Consider the following 24,442-nt stretch of genomic DNA (forward strand, 5'->3'; position numbering starts at 1 on the left):
CAAAAACAATAAGACTAAACTGCGCTGGGCTGTGTGTTTTCAGATGAACCGCTGGAACATCGCTGCTGTCCGTCAGAGGAAACGGGATTGAAGGTATGTAAATCCGAACATGTGATGCGTGAGTCTGTATGAGTTTAACGCTGTTTTCCTGAGAGGGTGCGCCGAGCTTCCCTCGTTTGTCGGCCTGTCAGTGAAAGCAGTTTTTCGGGGTTTAGGAAGGAAAGTTAAAGGCTCCCGAAGGTTCCCCAGAGCCGACCGTGTGTGCTGAGTGTAAATTGTGCTTTTTCGTCTTGCGGGGAGCTTATCTTTTATAGGAACGTATCGAGGTTTGGCACATGTTAAAAGTAAACACGCGAGGAAGTGGTATCCGACCGTTTCAAGGAGCGGGGTTCCCGTGCGTAAAAGACGCGGCGGGATCGTCAACTGTCTGACCGAAACAGCTGCGCAGGTCAGAAAAACAAAGAAAAGAAAACTCCTCTTGCAATTTTGACGGAGCTCTGCTCATGTTAAACCTCGTGGACTAGAACTACAGATCTGGATTTATTTTAATCTTACGGCCATACAATTGTCAAAAAATAAATGATGTACAACTTCGGAGCGCTTCTGCCCATTTATTTCCGAGACATATTCCTCTCTTAGCAGCTGTTGGTCAATGTGTGCATAACGCGCAAACCAAACATCGCACACATGCGCTGGCTGAACGGCAACAAGAGAGCTAAAGGGGGGCGGAGGGGTCGGGGTTCGTTTTTACGCAGTCCTTCTTCATGCTGCCCTGGAATGCGTGTTTCAGCACCATGGAGCTGGACAGCAGCACACAACGGCAAGAGACGATTAGACAGAAAATATGAAATCTGGCAAATTCTGAGTAGAAGCTTAAATACTCTCCAATAAAAACGTCCTGTTTAATTGAGGCAAATTTCGGAGAAGAAGAAAAAAGTGCCTGGAAGTGCTGTGTCAGCGTGTTAAAATTATACAATAAATTGTGCTTGGATCGAACATTTTTTGCACTTGTTGCAGCTGGAAAACAATTTGATGCACAATTAATACAGAACGTTTGAGATGCTGAAGTGAATGTGAGAGGATTCACGTCGTGTGTGAGAGTGTGTGTGTGTGTGGGAGCGGGGGTCAGCACGGATTCTAACCAGTTAGGAGAAAATGGGTACGTGGAAAAAAGAGGGGAGCAGAAACCTAACAAAGGCTTTAAATCTTAGGGGGGTTCTGTGTGTGTCTGTGTGTGTGTGTGTCTCCTAGGTGCAATTGATACCATGGAAGAGTGTGCTTTACGCACATAAAGGGCAACAATGACACTGTTTTTATAAAACCGTCAAAGTTTTATCTTTGTTTATAATTATTAGATCTTAATTTGTACCCCTCCTCTTACATGCTGAGGGGCTGCATACATCTAACTCCTGTTTATGCATGTTTGGCGTCTCGCAGCTGTTGGAATCCCTGGTAAAGAGATGTAGAAAGCTACTTAATCTTTTACTGTCCCAGCATCCGATGCTGAGAATAAAATACAGTAACAGAACAAATCAGTCTGTGATATGAGTAAATTTATTTAGTGGGGGGGAAAAAAGAACCCATGTTACGATATCTTTTTTTTTTGTGCCTAAATCTACACTAGTTGTTTTGACACTACAGTACTTCATTTTAATCCATTACATCCCACAGATATGAAGAATACAGTGATAAAGGTTTCTCAGCCTTCCTCTTTGTACATCATCCAGAATCCTGGCAACTCTGTTCTCTTCAGCGCGCCCAACAGGTTCTCTATAGGATTTAGTGCTGTGGATGGAAATCACCACAGAAGAAAGTTGATTTTGTGTCTGGCTAACCTTTTCTTTGTTGAGCTGGTGATAAGTTTTAGGTAATTTACCTGCTTAAAAAAAACTTTGTTATGACTGATTTCTGTCTGTGGAGTCTACCAGATTCTTTAGTTTAAATGTCTTGGTATTTTAAAGGATCAAAGGACCAAAGCACACCGTTGCAGTTAAAATATCCGTGGAGTCGAAGCAAACTCTGTGTTTTTGTTTGTGATAGTAGGACAGAAAAGGCTAACGGCCGATTAGCGTGCAGATGTTGGTTGTTATAGTCACTTAGTTTTCTCTAACAATAACAATGAGCTTTAGACGTTGTTTAGACCTCCTTTAGCATTCTGCTCACTGTCTGTTGTGGCAAGATTAATATGTGTGCCGGTCCAGTTTGTCACAGTTGCAATTAATTTTGGCTCTTAATATACATGTTGTCAAATCTATATTGAGTACGTCTCCCAGCCCTTTGCTGACTTCTGAAATTGACAGAATTTTGATCTGTGTGAAATGCATGTTTTATTGTCTTTCCCATTTTGAGGAGCTAGTCAAAGAAACAGGGCTGTCAGATGTACACCCCAGCTAATCAGCAAGTCATGGATCATTATTTAGAAGTTCAAAGGAAACGTTGAAGAAAAATAAAATACTGAAGATGCTTATACTAAAAATATATAGTGAAGCAACACCTGTGTCACCAGGGACTTTGTTCAAAATAATTATTTCACAAACATAGGATTTCCCCCCCACTGAATATATGTGCTAAAATGAAAATGTATATCCGCCTTTAATTTTTAGTTCTTTGAGACAAATTCATACAAAATGTTGAAAACTATTTCAAGTCTTTACACACATCTTTGCAGTTGGGGGACAAAAGCTTTGCATGCATCTGTGTATAGATTTTGGACAGGTCTAAAGATTATAGAGTGTATAGATTTGTAAAAGTATTTTTTGTTTCTTTACAGCGGATGGACAGCCAGATCGACACACTGACCGGAAGGTGGACAGCCTTTAATACAGAATGGTGTGTGTGTGTGTGTGTGTGTGTGTGTGTGCCTATTAAAGTGTAAATTTAAAGATGATGACGGGATGTATTTAAATTGATCCTATATTGTTGGTTGTGTGATGATTTATACATTAAATTGTTGATGTGTTTGAAAATGTAGATCCTTTTTTTTTTCTTGTTTGAACCTGTACATATTTATTCTTCCTACAATTTAATAGCAGTAAAATGTCAGGTTACAAGTCTGTGTGTAATAAATCAATTGTATTAAAGATGACATTTGTGCAAATATGCATTTTTTGTTGTTGTTGCAGTGACAGAGACGTTTTGTTCCTATAGCATTTAACTAAATGTTATGAAACTGTTACACAACTTGCAGCCCCTTCCTCTCGGATCTCCCGGCTTTGTGTCAAATTTTGCGAGCAGCAGCACGAGAAATTTCAGGAGACAAGCCCATTTTTATACTCTCACCCCTCTGCGGAGTACATGACAGGCTTTTGCTCGGAGCCCCAGAGTCTTGATCCACCTGCATTTCGTGTTTGGTTTGTCCGTGTGGATAGACGGATGGGGAGAAAGACGGGGAGCATGGCGGCTTGCAGACAGATCGGGTGTTGCTGTGAAGGGTAATGGAAAAAAAAACAACTTTCCTGCACATTCTTGCAGAAACAAACGAAAAATTCTCACAGCTGTCTGTAATGTAACGTGTACTGCCTGTGTGCACATGTGTGCGTTTTTTTTAAAAAACATTGTGAAATAAAAGCGATGGAAATTTACAAGCATGCCTGAATGTTTATGTAACACGCATCACACCTCAATGTTTTCGGGTTGGGGACCTTACTACTGGTGGGAAATCTCGCGAGAGCTCGGGGGACTGCAGGGTGGATGTTTTCTTTTTTTTTTTTCTTTTTTTTTTTTTTTTTTGCTGGGGATTGTAGTTTTTATCTGCTGTGCAGCGCACGCTGACAACTTGCAGGTAGAGCGGGACTAGCCGGATCGGAATGGTGCCGCATCAATCTGGATCTAGATGTCAGGACGCTTACATGCACCTGTTATCACATTTTTGGGTGATTATCAGCGGCGCGATGCGGGCAAGAATACCTAAAATAGCGGAGTGAGTCATGCTTAGCTGACCTCACAGTCTGGCGTCACTTCAGCCAATGGAGAGCCTTTAAAGTCTCTCTCTCTCGGGCGGGTGGGTGCGCACATTCCTCACCAATGAAGGCACCATTTCATTCATAAAGTGGTAGGGGCAGTTTTTTTTTTTTTTTTTTTCGAAAGCGTGGGTTCGGAGGGTTTCATAATTCTGGCTGAAACTGTCTAACCTGTTCCGGCGACAGCCAATCACAACCTCCGGATGGGAGCTGCCGTAATGCTCCTCCAATCACTCCGCGTTCCGGGTCTGGACTCGGTCCCGCCCCTGCTCCTTGCAGAAAACCTAATGAATGGGGAAGCTCCGGAGACGATGGATGTGGGAGCGGTCCAATGAGGCGAGGCGGATGGGCAGAGGGACGTTTGCTGCAGCCGCTCAGGAGCGGGGGTGGGCGTGGCACTTCAAATCAGGCTACACAAGTGTTGGGGGGGAGGAGGGGGTGGGAGTGTGTGTGTGTATGTGTGATGCTACAACCTCCTTATAAAGGGACTCTCTCTCACGTTGTGGCTTGGAAATTAGAGCACATTGCCTAAAATTGAGGTCTCCAGTATTACACACTCTCTCTCTCTCCCACACGCCGAGTCACCGACAAGCTGCTGCCATGAACCGGGGGAGCGTGGATGAGCTGATCAGCAGGGCCGAGACGCCCCTCTTCTGGGTCGGTGCGTTCACCGTGGCCTCCCTGGCGCTGTGGCTGCTCTACAGGCTGCTCACAGGCGTTAGGATATGGATCCTGGGGAACGGGCAGCTTCTCACCCCGAAGCTGGGCAAATGGGCAGGTGAGTCGGCTTTCAGCAATCATTCCCCCCCCCCTCCCCTCACGCCACCTGCAGTTACATGGCGGTCACCAGCCCCGAAGTGGAGGGTTACCGTGAGGCTCAAACTTCCCTTTGCACTCCGTAAAGCTGCATCCAGCTGGGGTTTTGTTTTCTGTGACTTACTTCAAGGATAGGTTTGTGTTGCGTAACAGGCGCAGGTAAGCGCTTAATTGACTGGCAAGTTATTGGCCCGTCTTCGTTCGATTTTTATATTTGTTTTCGGGTTGATGTTTTTTTTTTTTTTTTCATTTCCCTAATCGTCTGGCTTCAGGTGGCTCCCAAGAAGTGTCTTTAACCCTCAGCTGGAGCCGTGTGACGGAAAGTGGGCAATGGAGGGGGTGCCCCACATTGACGAGCCAGGAGCCAAAATTGCGCAGGCTATGCGCACTTTTCAGAGAGCCGTTTAAGGCTCCCGGTCCCCAAAAAACAACGCCGAGAATGTGAGACCAATCTGTGACCCACATTCAGCTCATTTCTGACGCTTTTGATTGGCACGTGTCACGTTAAAGTTGTCACTCCATCATTTTGACACGTGCTACTCTTCACTTGTTATATTCTTCATGATCTATTTTTTTTTGGGGGGGGGGGGGGTTCTCATGTTTGATGAACACCGATAATTGAACAACCTCCAGAAACGCATTTGATCCAGTGGGACCCATTCATCGTGTGTATTTGTGTGTGTGTGTTATGTTGAAGACTAGCAACGTTTGACCCACTTCTCCAGTCTTTTCCCTTTTCTGACAAGTACTGCTGCGTAATTTGGCTTTTTATTTAATTTTCCTTCGCGTCGGGGTGGGTCGGTACCCTGCTGCTTTTTATCCAAAGTAAAGCAGGCGGATGATCTTGAAAACTGTCCACACCGAAACGCCACACAGTTGATGTGAAAACCGTGACGCAGTTCAGCCCCGAATACCCCCCCCCTTTTTTTTTTATTATTCCCGTGGTTCCATAAGAGAGGGGGTGAGTGGGTGACGCAACGATAGGGCACCTTTAGGAATGATTATGGCAATTGTCCCCCTCACCCCCCTCGTGGCTCTGACGGTGTATGCGGAGGAATGTCCCTGCACTGATGAATCATGCTTGTTCATCGTCATCCATTCGTCTTATATATTCTGATCCCCCCCCCCCCCCCCTCTCTCTCTCTCTCCAACCAAACCCCAAGAAGAAAGAAATTTAGACATTTATACTAACTTCTTACTAGAGGTTTCTGTTCTGGGTTCTGCGTAATGAAAGAGTGACTCATTATGCGTATTAATTGTCATGGTCCTGCGGATCAAGCATGACTCAGGGGGTTGGTCTTTAGTCGCACCAGAGATTTACCTTCATCCTAACTTTTCCACGTTTTTTTTTTTTTTTTTTTTTTTTTTTTTTTTTTTGCGTAACTTGTTAACTTGCATGCCACTCCCTGAAACCAATGTCTTCCACCAGTCTGACGAGTCTGTAGTTTGTCCCCGGTCACAACGGCTGGGGATGGCACTGGGTGAGCGGGTGTGGGAGGGGGGTGTTGGCTTTGCGCCATGATGAGTTGTCCTCAACAGGTTGGCCCTGATGCGCCTGTGTAGCCAGTTTAGGCGGCAGTGATTTTTTTTTTTCTTTTCTTTTCTTCTTCTTCTTTCCTTTCTTTCTTACATTTCTTCTTCCTAAGCGGCACATTCAGCAAGTGGGGCGACTGCTTATGGCAGCTTTCAGTCTTGAACTAATTCACATTGATTCCACGGGTTCTGCTTGACATGTCTCGTCATTTTCCCCTATTTTGAAGAATAAAGGATCGGGGAGTGCTCGCTGATCATTTAGAAATTAAATGCTTTCTCTGCTCACACACATGCATTAGTGCTTATCGACTAGTCTACCTTATTTTGAAGTGTACAGAAGGAGGGGGGGGAGTCCTGAGTTTTAGCAAGACAAACGGGCTACAAATAAGCCAGAGCTTATTATATGAGGCCTTAAGCAGGGTGTCAAGTGGGAGCCATCTTCCAATTTAGTCTACTAGCCATCACAGTGCATCTGTGCTTGGTTTTACATTTTACATGCATCTTTTTTTTTTTCTATGAATAGTTTTTACTCTCAGTAGTATTCTTGGATGTAGCCAAGTTCAATGTTGCGTTCAAGCAGCTTTGGTCCCTAACTTTTCCAGCTCAGATGTGAAGCGGCGGTAGGTATAGAAATTGCCTCAAGATATCACTGTTAATCTTCAATGTACAAAAGCTGTCTTTAGTCTGAGTGTCCGAAGAGAAATTTAGATTGGATCTCTCATCTCGGGGAGTTCAAGTTCTTGTAGTTACGAAACTACCCCCCCCCCCCCTCAATATTCCTTATCTTGACAACACGTAACAGTAAATCATGTATTCACTACTGCAGCCGAACAAGGAATAGAGTTGTACTTCTATGTAAAACTCCTATTAATCGCTTATTTCACTCCAAGCAACTGTAGACAAGCGTTGATTTAACAGCAAATTATTTCAATACAGCAGAAAAAAAAAGTTGCGCATAATGATTTCACCTCTAGAAACGACAGGCTGCCTTGGCCGATGATGTTATCTGACATTGTCAGGTTGGACTGGTTTGACTGTTTTCTGATAAAGAATTTTCCTACACAAGTGCAAAAAAAAAAAAAGTTTGCAGTTTTAGAAGGTGAACAGTTTTATGTAAACCACCATCCCTGCAACGTGTCTGTTGGGATGAAGCCCTGCAGATCTGGCAAGCAGGTCAGGGATTCCACGGGAGACCCTTTGCCTCCCTGGGACCCCTAAGGGCAGAACGGGGGCATTGCAGCACGACTCAGACCTGTTTCTCCAGCTGCTGCACTGCACTGTCTCTGCATGGCAACTTATAGCTGCGACCCCCCCCTTTGATGGATGCCTAAGCAAACCATAATTTCTTTCTAAAGCCAAAACCATTTTATTCATTTATTGCATGTTCTTTCTGCAGTGATCATGTCAGACTGATTAAAAGAAAAATATTAGTGTAGTTTTCAAAGCTTTTAAAACATCTGTGTTTTTTTTAATCTGAAATGCAGATCTTTTGTCAAATATGCAGCATCCTTGGGTTTTCCCCGCTCTCTGCTAAATTATGTAAGCAAGAGCTGCGGTCTGCTCTGTTGCGTGCTTGTAAAACTTCATTATAGGTAATTGACTTTAGACTAAGGGGAGGCTTTTGTGAGGATGGGAGGGGGACATGATGGGCTGTTTCCACCCCTACTTCCATCTGACATTAGCTTATTTAGAAAATGGCCCCATTATGTAAGGAGGATTCAGGCACGGGTCTGGTCTGTTTGAAAAGCATAAAAATGCAGGTTTATCAGCACCAGATCTGACGAAGTGAACATGTTACTGTAGGCAAAAAATATTTTTCAGGGTTCATTTTTATGAATTGGGCTTTAACTGGAATGCGCATGTGAATGAAATCCGTCCTCGTGCGTGCCTCAATGGATGCAGGGTCTCTCCTTTTTTATCCTTGTGAATGTGCTTCCCTCTAGCGCTCCATTCGTGTGGGCGGAGGGAAAGTGCACCGCTGTTTATGTGACGAACACGCTCTGTCACACGTGCCGGAGGAACAGATGCTGTAGAGAAAACATGGAGATGGAAGAATCCCCTGCATCTCTCGTTTCCGTCCCTCTTCAGGCCTTGTGCACATTTTCTTCTTGGGGAAAGGGATTGCTGTGCACCACCCTCTATTTATTTTTATTTTTTTTGTCATAATCTTTGCCCATCTGAAATATTTGACTATTAAACACCCTCTCACATTAGGCCATCACATAATTAGCTTTTTAGCAAGTTAATTTTTTTTTCTTTTCTTTTTTTTTTACAGTGCTGGTGTTTCCCAGCCATTTGTTCTCAGGCCAGGATATACGTTGAGGGAAATCAAAATTGGTGTCTCTTTTTTTTTAAAGGATTCTGACTTTTCCATTTTATGTTCTACAAATGGTTGCATTGGCATTTCTGAATGCTATGAATAAACAGTCTGAGTAAAACTGATTACTTTTGCGATTCAGTTAAATTTTCTCTTTTTTTTGCTTCAAAATGGCCTAATTTGATGTAGCCTCCTGGGTTTGCTTCAAATAAAGACAACTTCAAAACGTAGTCTGTAGAAACGCATGTCGACAAGGAGCTAAATAAGGAATCGTTTGGTGTTTTTATTTTATTTTTTTATATTAAAAGGTGAATTTTAAAATTTGTTCCTGTTGATCAGTGTTTTTCAGTCCCCATTTGACCTGTTGCGCAACCATTTCGTTACCCCAGGCATTCTAAGATGATATCTAGAGCATCAGTTAAAAAACCTCCGTCATGCAGTTTTAACGCAGCATTTCAAACCGCCAGCATTTCCCAAGACATAGTTGTATCGGGTTGTCTGAAGAAAATGTGGTAGGTTCAGTTTTTAAGATATTGTCATCTACTGAAAGACGTCAGTCCTTCTAGGATGTTCGATGAGGAATGTTCTGTATGAAGTTATGCTCCTATCGCATTACGTGACCTGAATGTCATTGGGTTCGAAAAAGCCTCTCTTTTGATTTGATTGGGGGAGAAAGTAAAGTTCTTATTAGTGGCTGGGCAAATATAAATGATGGCTGTTGGTTTATATTTAGTTTTTTCTTCACACTGTTGAATGAGCCTGGTTTCTGCTGAAACCTCAGTTCAATTTTATTCATATAGCGCCAATTCATGATACATGTCATCACAAGGCACTTTCCAAAGTCAAATTCAATCAGATTATACAGATTGGATCAGGTTATACAGATTGTCAAAAAAAAGTCCTAAGTAAACCCAGCAGGTTGCATCAAGTCTTGACAAGCAGCATTCACTCTTCATGAAAGAGCGTAGAGCCACAGTGGACAGTCGTCTGCATTTTTTTGATGGCTTTGCAGCAATCCCTCATACTGAGCAAGCGTGAAGTCTGTCCTAAAGTCGTCAAAGGGAACTTTGAGTCATTGGGAAAACAAGTAGAGGCGAAAACGGGGACACTTTTTGGAAGAGAAAAAATGTGTAGTTATTGCCCCCCCCCCCCCCCCCCCCCACACACACACACACACACACACACACACACACACACACACACACACACACACACACATAAAATAAAAATAGATGCAGGTTCTATCTTAAGCAGCTCTGAAAATACATATTCTGCTGTTCTGTGTTGTGCCTCACCGCCTCATCCCCGTCTCCTTTTGGCTGGATTAAGCTTTATTTTTGTCTGTGTGTGTACACCACACATGTGACCTCCCAGTCGGTTGTGTGTTTGAATGTGAAAGGTGGGATGAGATTTTTTTTTTTTATTTTATTTGCCATATGGTATAACGGTTTATGCAACTGCGAGGAACACAATGTCTGCGACCTCCCTGAAAATGGTTATTGGGATTCTTCTTCTCAGGTTAGCTTTACCAACGCGACTGTTCTCCTCCCCTCCATGCTTGGAGCGCTAACGCATCCCTTGGAGCGTATTAAGTGGCGGGCTCAGGACCCAGCATCCCCCTTGGCGTCGTGGCCATGATGGCAGGGGATCTTATTGGTATTCAGGTGTTGCGGCGGGCAGCTCCCAGACGAGCCAGTGCAGGCACTGCTATTTTTACTCCCCTAGCTGCTTTTTTTAGACCCTCAGAATAGTGAGCAGGCTGCAGGCAGGGGCTGCTCCACTGCTGAGGGAGGGAGGGAGAGGGAGAGGGAGAGAGAGGAAAGGCTGGGGGATGTCAATACCTCTGAATGTGTTATGCAGCAGCAGGCACAGCTGAGCCGCAGTGCAAATGCGCCCCCGTCAGGTTGCCCAGAACCCAGCAACGCTGGACCACTTTCTCAGAGGCGCTGGTATGGGTGGCAGAACGTGGATGGAGGGAAGCAGCAGCAAGTCCCCCTCCTCTCCCTCTCTCCCTCTCTTTCTCTCTCTCACACACACACAGAGCATTTCTGCGCCCCATCAACACACATTCACTGTGTTGGCGTCAGTGCTTCTGTCACTCACGTGCTCACTTGCGTATGCCTTCTTTGTTGCGTTGGCGCTTTATGTCGCTGATGTCATGCGTTGGTCACGTGAGGGGATATTAAATCCCACTGGGAAAACTGGGATGAAGGAAAGGCGTGTTAGAAGAATAGTGGGTTTGATATTGTGTTCCTTTTTTTTTTTTTTTTTTGTCAATTGCCGTGAGGAATTTGTCAGGGTATGAATGCAGTGAAGATTCACTTAGCTGCTGGATGATTTTTTTTATTGAGAAAACGGTACATTATATAATGGATGGGAGGAGTGTAGCCATTCATGGGTACATCACGAGGAGTGCAACTAGTGCCCCACGGGGGAGGGGAAAAAAAAAACATTACACAAATATGAATAAGAGAAATCTTTGTGGTTTTAATGGCTTATCTCATATCTGGAAAAACTCTTGAGCTTAAATGTCCATTGTGTCTTTTTTTTCTTCTTCTGGTAAATCATAAGGCAGTAGTTTGGCTGTTTTTATAGGGGTTAAAGATGACAAAACGAGAAGCTTCAGATAATCTTGAAAGATGGGGGCAGATGCATGTTTGAGCTCCTCAACTACTTCCTTTGAAGTGAGTTTTAAACGCACCGTGACTGTGTGGTAGCTGAACACCCATGTCGGTCTTGTTCTTCTCGTGATCTTTTTAGGATAATTTTTTTTTTTTTTAAAGGTCCCGTACTTGCCGATGAAATCTTATCTAATACATGCATAACATGACGTGGCGAAGGTTCTCCGTTGAGGGTGTACGCTTGGAAAACTACCAGCTGCATTCCAAAAAAAATGTGTAACGTGTCTGACAGGAACATCCATCTCAAACGAACAGATCAGCGTGGACAGGTTTGTAGTCGGAGAGCATTCCTGCCTTGCTCTATCGGCACGTTGTGCGTCTGTGGAAGGGCCGGGGGTTCGAGCTGTTGCGCTCTACGTGCGCTTTTGGTGCATTCTTGTTCCGTTCCCACAAATGGGCAACCTTCCCTGCACCCGATAGCCCCTTCCCGCTCGTCTTTTTGGGAAAATGGGTTAGTCCCATGTGTCAGGAACTTGCTTGATGCAATTAGACATTGAGGTGAATTTATTTCATCTGGTTCCTTGAAGGAGTTTAATCTTCTTTCGAGGAATGCCTTGGACCATCTTCCTCCAGTTTTACAGGTTACGCCCCCCCCCCCCCTCACCCCCATAATGCACATCGCTGGGAATATCTCCCGTGTTCTCAAATGCTACAGCCCCTGAAACGAACCCCATCCTCTTCATGTCGATGGGGGGTACCACCCTCTCCCTCCTTCAGCCATTTTTCTTTGCAGCAGCTGCAGCCTCCTCCCTGCCTCCTTCCCCGCAGCTGCAGCCTCAACCAGATTTGGTGCAAGCCGTGCCCATTGAGGCTTTTCTGCCATGGAGCGTTTCATTCTTAACTTGGGGGGGGGGGGGGGGGGGGGGGTTTAAAAATAACCAGGGATTCTTGCTCTTTCTCGCTCGCCCATTTCACTTGGTGCAAGTGTCTCTGGTTCCTCGCCTTCTCATTCATTTGCTTCTCCCTCTCTTCTTCTCGTCCCCTCTGATCTCCATTCTTTATATCTCCTCCACTCTTTTGTTCTCTTGCTTCGCTCCAGTTCTATTTTTAGCCACCCCTAGGATCCCTCCCTACCCCACTTCACCCTCCTTCCTCCCTCTCTATGTTCGTCATCACTCCCTCCTCTCTGTATCCCCCCCCCCCACCCCTGTCATCTTCATTTTTTTTTTCTCCAAGCCCTTTTGCGAGAGAATGTCCTCTGCCTCCATTAAAATTTCATGTGTATATGCATGCGTTTTTGTAAGCGGCACTAAACTCCACGACCGCCACTGCACTTATTCCCCTCTTCATCTGCATATGTTTACCCCCCCATTCCCTCCTTTTTTTTACCTATGCGCTGCTCTCGGTCGGTTTCAATCAGATGTGGTTTGGGGTTGATGGCAGCACAGGTTTAAAAATAGCCTCTTTCCCTTCACAAGGTGAGGGGCACTCTAAACGCAAGACAAATATCCGCTTCCCCTCGCTGACTCCATCTCCTCGGCCTTTTCGCCGTCCTCCTATGAGAACCGTCCTTTTGCCGAACCGCTCTGCACCACGCTTACTTGACAGGACTTTCTGTCCTCCACTCGATTTCTGAACTAGATGTTGTCTTCAGGCAGGGCCGCCGCCATTGCATGAAGATAAGCGAGGTATTTTAGCATCAACTTTAAGCTCCAGATCTCTTTACATCCACGCCACTTCGCCATGCGTGGCAGCACACATTCCTTTCTCCATACGTGTGATTTTTATTTAATTGAAGGAAGATTGTAACCGCGTAGCGCCTATTGCGTCTCCCCCAAACGCTCTATGAATTTTATTGCAGGGCGTGTTCAACTGATCTGGCGGCGACCGGCTCTTTGCGCTGTAAGAACCTCTGGCTTAACTCCATCTCGGGGCGTTGACTAATACAAGTGGCCAAACCTGATGCGAGCGCGTCGTAACTTTCCAAGCAAAGATTTGATTTGCGAGTGCCTAAGCCAGAGGAAATTCAGTCATTAAGATTTTTTTTTTTCCTTTCCCCCCCGCACTGAAGCGTGACTGAGTATTTTTATTTTTTTTAACAGTTGGATTGTATTTTCCCACTTTGGTGTCGTGATTTCAGACCTCCACTTAAATCATACAGTGGATATTTGCTTGACTCTAGCCCTGCCGTGAGCCTGTCCACATTAACTTGCCTTAACCTCTCATTTATTTATCCTTTTTTTTCCTCTGTTTCTCCCCAGTTGTGACGGGGGCCACGGACGGCATCGGGAAATCCTATGCGGAGGAGGTAAGGCTCTCTGCTCCTTACTTGCGTTTCCTTTCATGGAAAATCTGTGACTCATGCACATGCACTCAGTAGGGGAGCACGCGTACAGGCCTATTTACGTACGCGCACACTTTGCATATTGACAATGGAGAGACGGGGGGGAAAAAAACCCTCTACAACGGTTGCTTGTTGAGATTCACCAGCTCCACCTTTCCTGGCTAATAAAGGATTGGTTGTTAAGGTCTGACCTGCTGATTCAGAGTTCTTGCGTTTGTCTCCAAAGGGCAATGCTATTACAAAAGCGGAAAACGGATGCTTCAGGATGATTGATGGAGAAAGAGGCTTTAAATGCAACAATAAAGGAACGACATGATTCATCCAAGCATAAGACCCTAGCCTTTATCAATGTCATTATCTTTTTTTTAAAACCCAAAAGTGCATCAAAGTGAGTGCTAGTGTTTATAGTCCTAACATTATGGGCGTTCTTAGTTTTGATGCATTTAATGAATGGTTAAGTTTCCATAATGGACTTGCCGATCACACCCAATCCAGGCAAAATTGTCATTTTGGATCTCAGCTTTTTTGATTCGTGTATCTTTATTGGCCTGTACCCCAAAATGAGTTCCATACTACTTATTTGCGGTGCCCATTAAATATCAAATCATCTCTTACCTCTTTAACGTTCACTTATTCTAAAGCTGTCCTCCAACACGGTGAGCGATTTTTAAAAACTGTTAATTAATTTTATCGTCTCTACGCCTACTTGTTTCTATCAGTAACAGCAAACATGTACATAACATTTACTATTTTTTGTTTGTTTTTTTTTTATCAAAAAGTTGATGTCACCTTAGAAGTGCCTCATGCATCATGAAAATCAGGCCAACAGTATAGGCTGTATAGATTGTAATTAAGTTTTCTTTTTTTAGTTGGCTCGCCGAGGGTTCTCCATGATGTTGATCAGTCGCTCCCAAGAAAAGTTGGACGATGTTGCCAGGTCACTGGGTAAGTGAAACCGATAGTTTGGCTGCCATTGTGGGTTTCTGTTTGTGCCTGAGGGCTTGCCATGTACAAATAGGGAGCGGGGTGAAGCATTTAAAATGCCTGCATTGCTTCCCTGGTCCTCCGATTTTGACAGAATGTTTCAGATTTAACATTTAGAGAGCACGGGGTGGAGATGCACCGTATGAATGTGTATCTCCTTACCATAAAGTCTGAGACATTGGAAAGGTTGCCAGCATGTTGCAGAACTGACAGGTTGCAAGCTGAAACTGGTTAAACGGCAACTTCGTTCAGCCATCCTGTTATCTGCTGCCAGTCCTGCTCTCTTGTTGCCTGACCAGTCAGAATCTGTTTCATTTTGATGGCTTCCTAGTCTTCTGTGCTGCTTTTTTTTTTTTTTAATCCCAGTAATGAAAATGGTCTTTCGCCTTCTTCAATCAGTCACATTAGGAGTATAGTTATCTAGTGAAACTTGGAATGGTGGTTAACTTATTGAAAGAGGTACTTTTTTTAAAGTTTCATGTCTGACTGCCCGAGCCTGATATCTCGGTGCATCTCTAGTGGGAAGCAAATGTTTCAGGGAGTGGCTCCCTTTTCATTGAATAAATGATATGGATTTAGAATCTAAAGTTGTGGCATATTCAGCACTGACTGCACAACTCTGTCAATTACGCAACTAGAATGATGACGAAATGGTTGCACACGGCATAGAAAACCAGCTCTGTTACACTTCCTCTTTTGTTCAGAGGGAAGACGGGATTAATATCCACCCTTCTATGAAACTGCACCAGCTTGTTTCTTTTGAGCAGTACTGTTCGCATTTCTCATTCCTGTAGAACACGAGGTTGTCTCTGATTGGGGGGGGGGGGTACTTTTGTCCACCTCTGTCTGGTCTGTCTTCAGATTTTAAGCCATGGCTGAATGACGAGCGTGCGCCCTGTCCCTCTGTTAATGGTGCCCTCTCCACAACTCGTTGTCTTTTCCATCTGTTTCTGACATTTCCCACAGCGCAATTTCCCCTGTCGTGCTTCGACTCGACAGAGGGGGCTGATGGGTAGTCACGAGCAAGGAGCGGCGTGCCAAACTCTGGCACTCCTCCCTCACGATTAGTCTGACAAACCCGACCTGCCTGACATGTAACCTGGCAACCCTCCTTGTCCTACCTATAATTTTACCTTTGTGCGTTTCCGTTATTCCCTGCAGGCTTATTTGAATGTTTGTTTCCTGCCCAAACTACAGTCTCTCTCAAAGTCACTATGTGAGTTAATTATTAGTATTTTGCTGAATTTGTTTGAGGTCCTTTTCTTTGTCTTTAACATAAAGTAGGCCCTCACTACTTCTGAAAATTTGAGCTGGACATGGCTTTCTGAGATATGTTAATGTTAGAGTCAACCCTTTTGTTTGTTTTGTTTTTTAGCCATAAAATAGTTCCCCATGGTTAAAACGTCCTTTTTGTTAACTTTTTTCTTTTTTTTGTCCTAAATCTGAATAGAGTGTAGGCTTACAGTCTTGACTACTCTTTTAAATCCGTCTCCTAAAGAAGGTCTTTGGACAATGGATTCTAATTGCAGCAGGCATGTCAAGCATGAGTTAGTGGGGTCGAGGAAGACCACCACTCTGGTTTGTTGGTGCACAGCGCCCTCTTCAGTTCTTGTCTGACACTGATGGGGATCGGATTTGAAACAGGATTGTTCCATTGGGTCTAATTTGGGAAACTTGGCCCATTAATGGGGAAGGATCTTATACATGAACCATTTTGACTGTTCCTTTGTCCCTTGAAAACCTGAGTTGTTTAATGATTATTTATTTATTTTTTCCCCACATTTTCTCACATTCTTGTGTAATCGTGACCAAGAACTATTTTCTTCTTACAGAGGATCAGTTTAAAGTGGAGACCAGAACAATCGCTGTTGACTTCGGCAGACTCGACATTTACTCCAAAATTGAGGAAGGACTGGCTAATCTGGAGATCGGTGTTCTTGGTAAGAGCTGGTTTTTTTTTTTCTTCTTTAAATATCTTTTAAAAATATCGACTTGCCTTCTGATTGGGTTGTATGAATACATACATTTGTTATCCTGCTATGTGTAGTGTGGGGATCAAACGTAAAGACAGACACAACATTAAAGTATGGATTTTTTTTTTATATTTTCTGCTTCAGGGTTTTAAAAAGGGTCATATTAATGGTCTGCTATAATTCATAAACGATCCCTGACTGTTCCCTTTCTAATGTGTTGTTAAAGCAATAGATCTTGGATATATATATATATATTTTTTTATTTAAAACTGTTTAGTGTAGGATTATAGTCTCAATTTTGGTCATGGTCTCAGATGTATAACTTGGTCAACCTGATCAGTAAGGTCTGATCCAGGAAAATATGTACACTCGATTTCTTCATCTACTCATTAAATGCATCCACTATACTGTATGTTGTAGTCCTTAGAATTAATTAACCAATCAAAAGTGCAAAAAGGTCAGACCTTCAAGCTGAGGTGACAAACAAAGCTGAGGGAATCTAGAAAAGGGGATCTGGAAAAGTATATAAATTTGAAAATGAAACCTGCGGAGAGAATTGGAAGACAAAAAAATTGATAATCCCTCCTTTAAAAATGTATATATTGGTTTAACTTAGTTTGAAGGTTTTAATGTTCATACTATAGGTTGCATGTGAATGTTGATGAATGGAGGTTGTTTATCTATTGGACAGCATGAGGGAACTGGTGAACTGGTCTCATTCGGATACTTGAGATTGCAGAACAGATCTTTTGGTTTGACTTTGGATCAATTTGTCAGTGCGTGTGCCAGGTTTTCTTCACGTATGTGTTCTGTTAAATACCACCTCAATCAGGTATTATGAGCTTTAGACCCAAAAGTAATGGCTGATCTGTACTTTTTTACATGTGTTTGGAACAAGCGACCTTTTCGATTCTCAAACTCTACCTGTGGAAGCATCTTCACCGAACGAAATTATTTTTCTGCAAGTTTTAATATGCAACAGGGCAGTTGTGTGATCCGAGCCCCTGTGTAGTCTGTAGATGTTCTCATCCCGGGGTTCGTGCTGTACTTTTCAGCAGAAAATTTCAGGAACTCTTTGTTCTTTTTATGAAACCAGTTGTTCTCTACTGGTTGAAAGGTGTGGTTGCGTCTACTGTTTTGTGAATCCCTGTCAGAGCTTGCTGGCTTTTGCTGCCACCTTGTGGCTGATGTTAAAAATGTTTTGTTTTTAAACCCTGAAACTCTAAGGTGGGTTCTGAAATCAGTGGAGTAATTCCTCTCCCTACTTTTTTTATTTCTTTATTTTTTTCCCTTCAACAGTTAACAATGTTGGTGTGTCCTACCGGTACCCTGAATACTACCTCCAAATTCCTGATCTGAATGATGTAAGTAAATCCATGTGTGCAGGTGGAAATCACAAGTTGCATTAATATTAGACTCTTTAACAAATGTATCTTAAATGGTTTTTTTTTTATCTTAAATGTACATTTTCTCTATTTCAGTTCATCACAAATATGATCAACGTCAACATGACCTCTGTCTGCCAGGTAAGGATTCTGCTCAGTTTCTAATAATTGTTCATAAATGCAATGACCCAAGTCAACACCCAAAGCCAGTCTTAGGCTTTCACCTTCAATACTTTCATTTTCCTCTATTTTTTTTTCCCCTTCTTCTGCTCTTCCCACCGTGGTACCTGCAGTCTCTCGGTTGTTCCCAAAGCAACGGTGGACTACACCAACGCTGTCTGTGTTCGCCACCCACGCAACTCTTTCTCTCTGCTGATTTTTCTGCCCATCTCCCTCTCTCACCCTGCTACTTTTAGTCCTTCTTATTCTGTCCGTGTGATTCCTCTTTATCTTTATTTACCCGCCGTTGTCTGCTTGCTGTTGTCGATGGCGACTAATTTGACGGTGTTGTCCTTGTTTTCTAGATGACCCGCCTGGTGCTGCCCAAAATGGTTGAGAGGTGAGTCGGGGCTTCCATGTTTTGCGACGTGACTGCAGTCAGAACAGCAGCGTGAATGATTGAGGGAGGAGGCGCAGGCCTCATCAAGAATCTCTACAAAATAAACATGTTTATTGTGAGAGGATTCTGGCTCATAAACAAGTTTTCATTAGCAGGTTGGATGAGAAATGAACATGTTTTCCCCCCCCCCCCCCCACATCACTGCATTTCTTCCTTCTCTTCCTTTGTTCGCAATGCTGACAAGCTTTCAATTCACACAAAGTGCTCTTCCCACCCTATTGGATGCTCCATTCCCATGTGATTTCCGCTGGCCAATGGCGATGAAGGCACATTTGGTGCCGTGTGAGGCTGTAGCGTCTTCACTACATCACTGCAGCAACAGGCTGCCATGGCAACGCACACGGCCACTACCACACGGCAGTGCAGGATTAACTTTTTTTCTTTTTTTGTAAGATTTGCTACTGTGTTGGGTAGATTATCAAAAATGAGAAAAAAATTGCCTTTTGAGTGAGAAAGCACATTAATTATTTATTCTGTGGTCTGGAAGGTTCTTCTAGTCTGAGAATGACTGGAATTGGACTTTAAAATTTTCAGATCTAAATAAGAAAAAAAAAAAAGTTTGGAAGTTTTAAAAATTTCCACACTGTCTTCTAAAGGTTCTGTCCATCCTGAGTATTTTTTGGGTCTGCTCTTCATTTTCTTGAATTTACTCATGAAACTTCCGCTTTCTCTCAGATCGAAAGGGGTCATCCTGAACATCTCCTCTGCCAGTGGCATGTATCCTGTCCCTCTGCTCACCGTCTACTCTGCAACCAAGGTATGTGTTAAATTCTTGGAGAGATGTGTAAAAATAGTCTGATGTTGCAGTAGCATTATGTTTGGAAAAAAATGTAGGAATATTGAGCCTTTAATTGACGTTCATTGATTAAAGCATGGGAAAAACTTCCCATTAAGATTTTTAAAATGATTTAGAATCACAACTGGCACAATAGTGATAGTTTTTAAGATAAACTTAAGCCCAATAATTATCATCCTGGTTTCTAGACATGTCTAATTGTTGATACTAGAGTTTGTATTTCATTGGTGTAAACAACTCAGAGGCACATTTTCTTTTGGCACTGAGCAGATTGGGGTTCCACATTTTTATTGCATTTTATTTTCACCAAACCAAGTACCAGCTTCTGGGAAACTGATATTTTGGGTACCATGGGTCCAAAATGCGTAATCACTCCAGCCACCCTGTGACCCTTTCTAACGCTAATGAAAAGTTTGACCGTATTTAATGCCTCTGTTTGCAGGCCTTCGTGGACTTCTTCTCTCGTGGCCTTCATGAGGAGTACAGACGGCAGGGCATCCTCGTTCAGGTTGGTTTTCCATCATGTGTGCCGCTGACACTGAATCTCCACATGCTGCGATCATTTCTAGGATTGCATCATACTCAGGGATTTTTGATGTAATATGTTGAGGAATGGAGCTGAAAATGGAAGGAGCACATTACAGCAGTAAAGTTTTTAAATGGATGTAATGATTGTGGATGATATTCTGCCATCAGGGTTTATTTTCTTTGCAATGTGTAACATTTAAAGTCAAGTTAATGTGTGCATGGTTTGTTTTGAATATCATTTTTTTTTTTTTTTTTTATGTTAAGTAGATTTATTTTGGGGTTTTTTTTGGCTGGAGATGGTCCACAGACCATTTGACTGAGGGGAAACCGTAGCCTAAAACTTTGGCAGTGATTCTTTAAATAAGACGGGCCTTTTCTGTGGAGCACTGCAGGGTACCTGTGCCACCTTGTGGCGGAAGTGTTCACAAGTAGTTCAGTGGAACAATACAGAAGATATTTCAAGTTAAAAATGATTTTAAGCCCTTCTCACATGATGAAACTGTTTTGTCTTTTTGTATGCTATTTAGAGTGTGCTCCCCTTCTTTGTGGCAACCAAAATGACCCGTATCAGGAAGCCCACCCTGGATAAACCAACCCCTGAGCGATACGTGGCAGCTGAGCTCAACACTGTGGGTCTGCAGAGCCAGACCAATGGCTACTTCCCCCACGCTGTCATGGTAAGGATAAGGGAACCGGGGTGGAGAAATCTAACTATTTATAGTGATGGTGTAAACCTCTGGTCAATGGATTAGAACATTTCTCTAGATATTAGGTGTAAAGCCATGCTAGAATAGGTTTTAAACATTGCTGGTGCACAGTTTGCCACTACTTGTTAACTGCAATAATCAATTTTGTGTCTTTAAGGATGGGTAAAATATTCTCCTAGAATAGGTAATAATTCCATAAACTTTAAAAAACAAAATTCATGTGTACAAGTTCAACTTTCTAGAACCTGTGCAAGGTCGTTGACGCATAAAGGCGCAGATATTTGGTTGAACGTCCCTCTCAGTTGCAGATTGTTTCTTTTTGTTGCCATCAACAAGCTTCTGGTAAAATCAAAGCTGGGTATTTGATCGTGCTTCTCATCAGAAATGGAAGGTTATTCAATTTGGTATCCTCACACAGCCCCAGAGTTTAGCATAGCGCACACGTTTTCTTTGCCGTATAGGTCAGGGCCTTTCCAGAACCTTAAGGTTTGCCTGCTTTGTCCGTTCTAAAAGAAGTGTTGGTGTGCGTTTTTTAAAATCTTTGTCTTGTTGTATAGCGGGTTAAAACCTAATTTGAGGTGAAGCTAAAACTTTGCAGACATGTTCCCAGATTTGAAAGCTTTAATGTGGCAACTCCAAGCATTGTTTCTATTTATTGTGGATAAATGGCTTAATCTTTACCTCTTCTGACCACAAAACTCTGCCAGTAGGGGTTTGGTTTGTCAATATGTGTAGCTACAATTTTCAGTCGAGGTTGCTGTTGAACATCAAGATGAACTGAAAAGGGGCTGACCAGGAGAGTAGTGTCTGGTTAAAAAAATCAAGTCCCCTAACTACAGACGGTGGTGCTTGCGCTGTAGCAGTTTTGGATTTATGCACCTTGGTGGTTTCTGAACAGGTTGAACAATTATCTTTCGTCAGAGTGTGTTGGTTTGGGTGAGGTGTTTTGAGATTTGGACACAGATGGGTGTTCCAACAGCACAATGATGGACAACAAAATAGATTTTGTGCTGGCTGAAGCAGCTTCATATTGGGCTTCTAGAAGAGCCCCAATTTTGACCCTTTTTGAGACTTTCACCCTGGCTAAAGGTACAATTTGTGCTGGGAAACATACCAAATTGAGCTTGAATCTATCGTACTAGAATTACCAGAATCTTGACACACATGTAACCAACTATTAGGAGGGTCGAGTGTATACATTTGAACTTTTTGCCCTGTTTGCATTACAGAAAACGCATAATGAATTCCAGCTTGTAGTATCAGTCAACACTAAAATGGTTCCAATACCTCTTTACAGAAAATGTAATTATATTTGTGCTGTGTTCGTTTAAATGAAAGCTTGAGACCAGTTTGTTTTAATTTTCAGTGCTTGTGTTTCTTGATCGCAGGGCTGGGTGACCACCAGGCTGGTACCGAGCAGCATTGTTATCTTCCTGGGCGCCAGAATGAACCGTCTTCAACGCACAGGATACCTGAGGCGGAAAAAGCAGTGGGAGCAAAATAACGGAGCCAGTCGGAAAACTGAATAATGAGGCTGCCGACGACGCAGGCAGCCCCTGCTTTTTGGCAGTGACTGTGCTTGAGGAAGTATCTTGATGTGATTTGACCCTCTGAAGCTGCCTTTAAAATGCAACCTTATGTGCCTTATGAGTAAAGATGCACAGCAGACTTGAAGCTGCAACAGTCTGCCCTGATGTCTGTCTGGGTAGATGTAGCCAAAGAATTCAAGAAGTTGTGATAAAGTTGTGCTTTTGATGAATGGTGCCAATCAGTTGTTGTTGTTTTTTTGTTTGTTTTTTTTTTCACTGACACTAATGGTGGGAATGATGATGTAAAACAAATGACCGAACCCTGCTGTAGTAAACAGTGAAAAATGGTGATGGGCATCTATTTTATATATATATAAATAATTATTTATTGTATATTTGTAAGACGTGTGTGCAAAACACAAAATCCGCAACGCTAGCTTTGAACCTAGTTCTCTTAACTTATGAGATATTCAGAAATAGCGGTTTCTGCTTTTATTATGCCAGTTTATTTGCCTTACAGAGCTCATCATGCCTTTTTTTTGTTTTTTTGCAGATTTTGTGTTTTGCAACTTATTTAAATTGTCACTGTGGTGGGTTGTGGTTGTATCGACGTGTCGCTTGTTCCAAGCTCAAGTCTACTCAGATTCTAAGTTTCTTTTCTTGTAATATTATTAGAAATGGTTGGATTCAGTGACGGGGTGGTTGTTTGATTTATTGTGACAGAATCTCAGCTGTCAAAGTGAACGATTTAGATTGGTCTTTATTGTAATCACTCTCGCCCCTTTTTTGGCACGTTTCCTTAATGTATCTGAATGGCGCTAATATTGACAGATCATTCTGTTGAATGTAGAGCAAAGATTTCATTGGTTATAGTTTTTTAATACCAACAATCTTGGGTTGTCGCATCATCAGCTTTTCATCTATGTTTTTACAGTTAGATTAGTTTAGATGCCACCAAGTGTTACATTTTCAGAATCAAACAATGCATATCCTTTTTATACTTGACGCCTGATACAATACCCCATATGATGTGGTCTGACCTGGACCTTAAGTGGTTTTGTGAATATGGTTTATTTTTTTTTCTAGTCTTTTTATATGCTTAAATAAAGAGTTCTACATGTAAAATGCACTGTTTACAGTCATTCTGCTAATGCAACTTATCTTTTCTACTGTTTATTAATAAAAGCTTTGGCAGAAGAAGCTCTGTGATGCTTTGTATGTATTAGCATGTTTAAATTGGACTTTATTTATTAGTATTATTTTTTTATTTTTTTTATTCCTAATGTTTCAAATGTGCAAATCTCCACCCTTGAAGTGCTTCCCATCTATCAGAGGGCGAGTTACGGCTCACCGTCGAGAGGAGCTGGCGAATATTCGGTTTTCGGTGATAAGTGGGTGTTGTGTTCAACAATTTGAGCCCCAGATTAAATGTAGATTTTAATACCACAATCTGATTTAATCTAAATCAGAACGGATATATTAAGGTGGAAGGTATTGAAGTTCCCAATGTAAATGTGATGTTTGTTTCAAGCATTGGTGACTGTGGAACTTTATTGGTTAATATTTGCGTACAATTTTTAATCACAAAATCATATCAGCCCTATCTATAATGCATCGTGACCCATTCAGTGTGTCGAAGGAACATCACCTGTGCAGGTGAGATCATTAAATCAAAGTGGCTTGTAAAAGTGTAACACTCCTGGTGAAAATGACACTGTAATGTAAAACATAAGACCTTTTCAAAACTTTAACTTTTCAAATATTGGGACATTTGTTCTGCACCACTCAACTGAAGTGCAGTGACCTGGACATCTTTAAACTAATGCTTTGCCAAAGAGCATTCTGTTTCAGCATTTGGTCTTGAGTTCATATCTATCAAGGGAATTGAATGTGATTCACCAGAAAGGAGGTTCACATGTCGCAGTTGGAATTTTCCTGAGATTAGCTTATTTAGGTCCTTCGGGTAAAGCCACAGTTTGTAGAAAGGTTACAAATGTATCACTCTGGAGAAGAGTGCAACCATTACAGGACCAGCCGATAACAGCCAATCGGCACAAGATGCCTCACTTATAAACAAAAGTCTATAAATAGAAATAAACACTTTTTTTTCCTATTTTAGTTGTTTTAAGAAAAGTTGGACAAAGTTATTTTAGATCAGCAACTCAAGGATTTACTTATTTTAATTTTATTAGTTGGAACTTTAGTGTTGAAGTTTGTCTCACTGCAATGCACTTCACTGTTTTCCTATGTTCTGGCCCTTTGGATTGTCTTATTGAAAAGTGCTTTATAAATAAACCTGCTATACAGCATTACTTTATATACCATTAAACA

The 24,442-nt window shown here is 42.4% G+C and overlaps 1 protein-coding gene across 1 annotated transcript; it reads left to right on the plus strand.

Annotated features, from left to right (window-relative positions):
* Positions 1–4,395: 4,395 nt before the first annotated feature.
* Positions 4,396–23,311, plus strand: hsd17b12a (hydroxysteroid (17-beta) dehydrogenase 12a). Its single transcript, XM_012862506.3, has 11 exons — positions 4,396–4,737; positions 13,508–13,554; positions 14,460–14,535; positions 16,407–16,514; positions 17,847–17,911; positions 18,029–18,073; positions 18,457–18,491; positions 19,227–19,308; positions 19,790–19,855; positions 20,403–20,552; positions 21,971–23,311. Exons 1-11 carry the CDS (start codon positions 4,560–4,562, stop codon positions 22,109–22,111), a joined length of 993 nt encoding a protein of 330 aa, XP_012717960.2. The 5' UTR covers positions 4,396–4,559; the 3' UTR covers positions 22,112–23,311.
* Positions 23,312–24,442: the final 1,131 nt, after the last annotated feature.

Source organism: Fundulus heteroclitus, chromosome 2, assembly GCF_011125445.2.
Source record: "Fundulus heteroclitus isolate FHET01 chromosome 2, MU-UCD_Fhet_4.1, whole genome shotgun sequence".
Classification (NCBI taxonomy): Eukaryota; Metazoa; Chordata; class Actinopteri; order Cyprinodontiformes; family Fundulidae; genus Fundulus; species Fundulus heteroclitus.

Coding starts and splice junctions, on each gene's coding strand:
- hsd17b12a (XM_012862506.3), top strand. CDS start 4,560: ATGAACCGGGGGAGCGTGGATGAGCTGATCAGCAGGGCCGAGACGCCC. Junction 4,738..13,507: donor GAAGCTGGGCAAATGGGCAG/GTGAGTCGGCTT, acceptor GTTTCTCCCCAG/TTGTGACGGGGGCCACGGAC. Junction 13,555..14,459: donor GGAAATCCTATGCGGAGGAG/GTAAGGCTCTCT, acceptor TTCTTTTTTTAG/TTGGCTCGCCGAGGGTTCTC.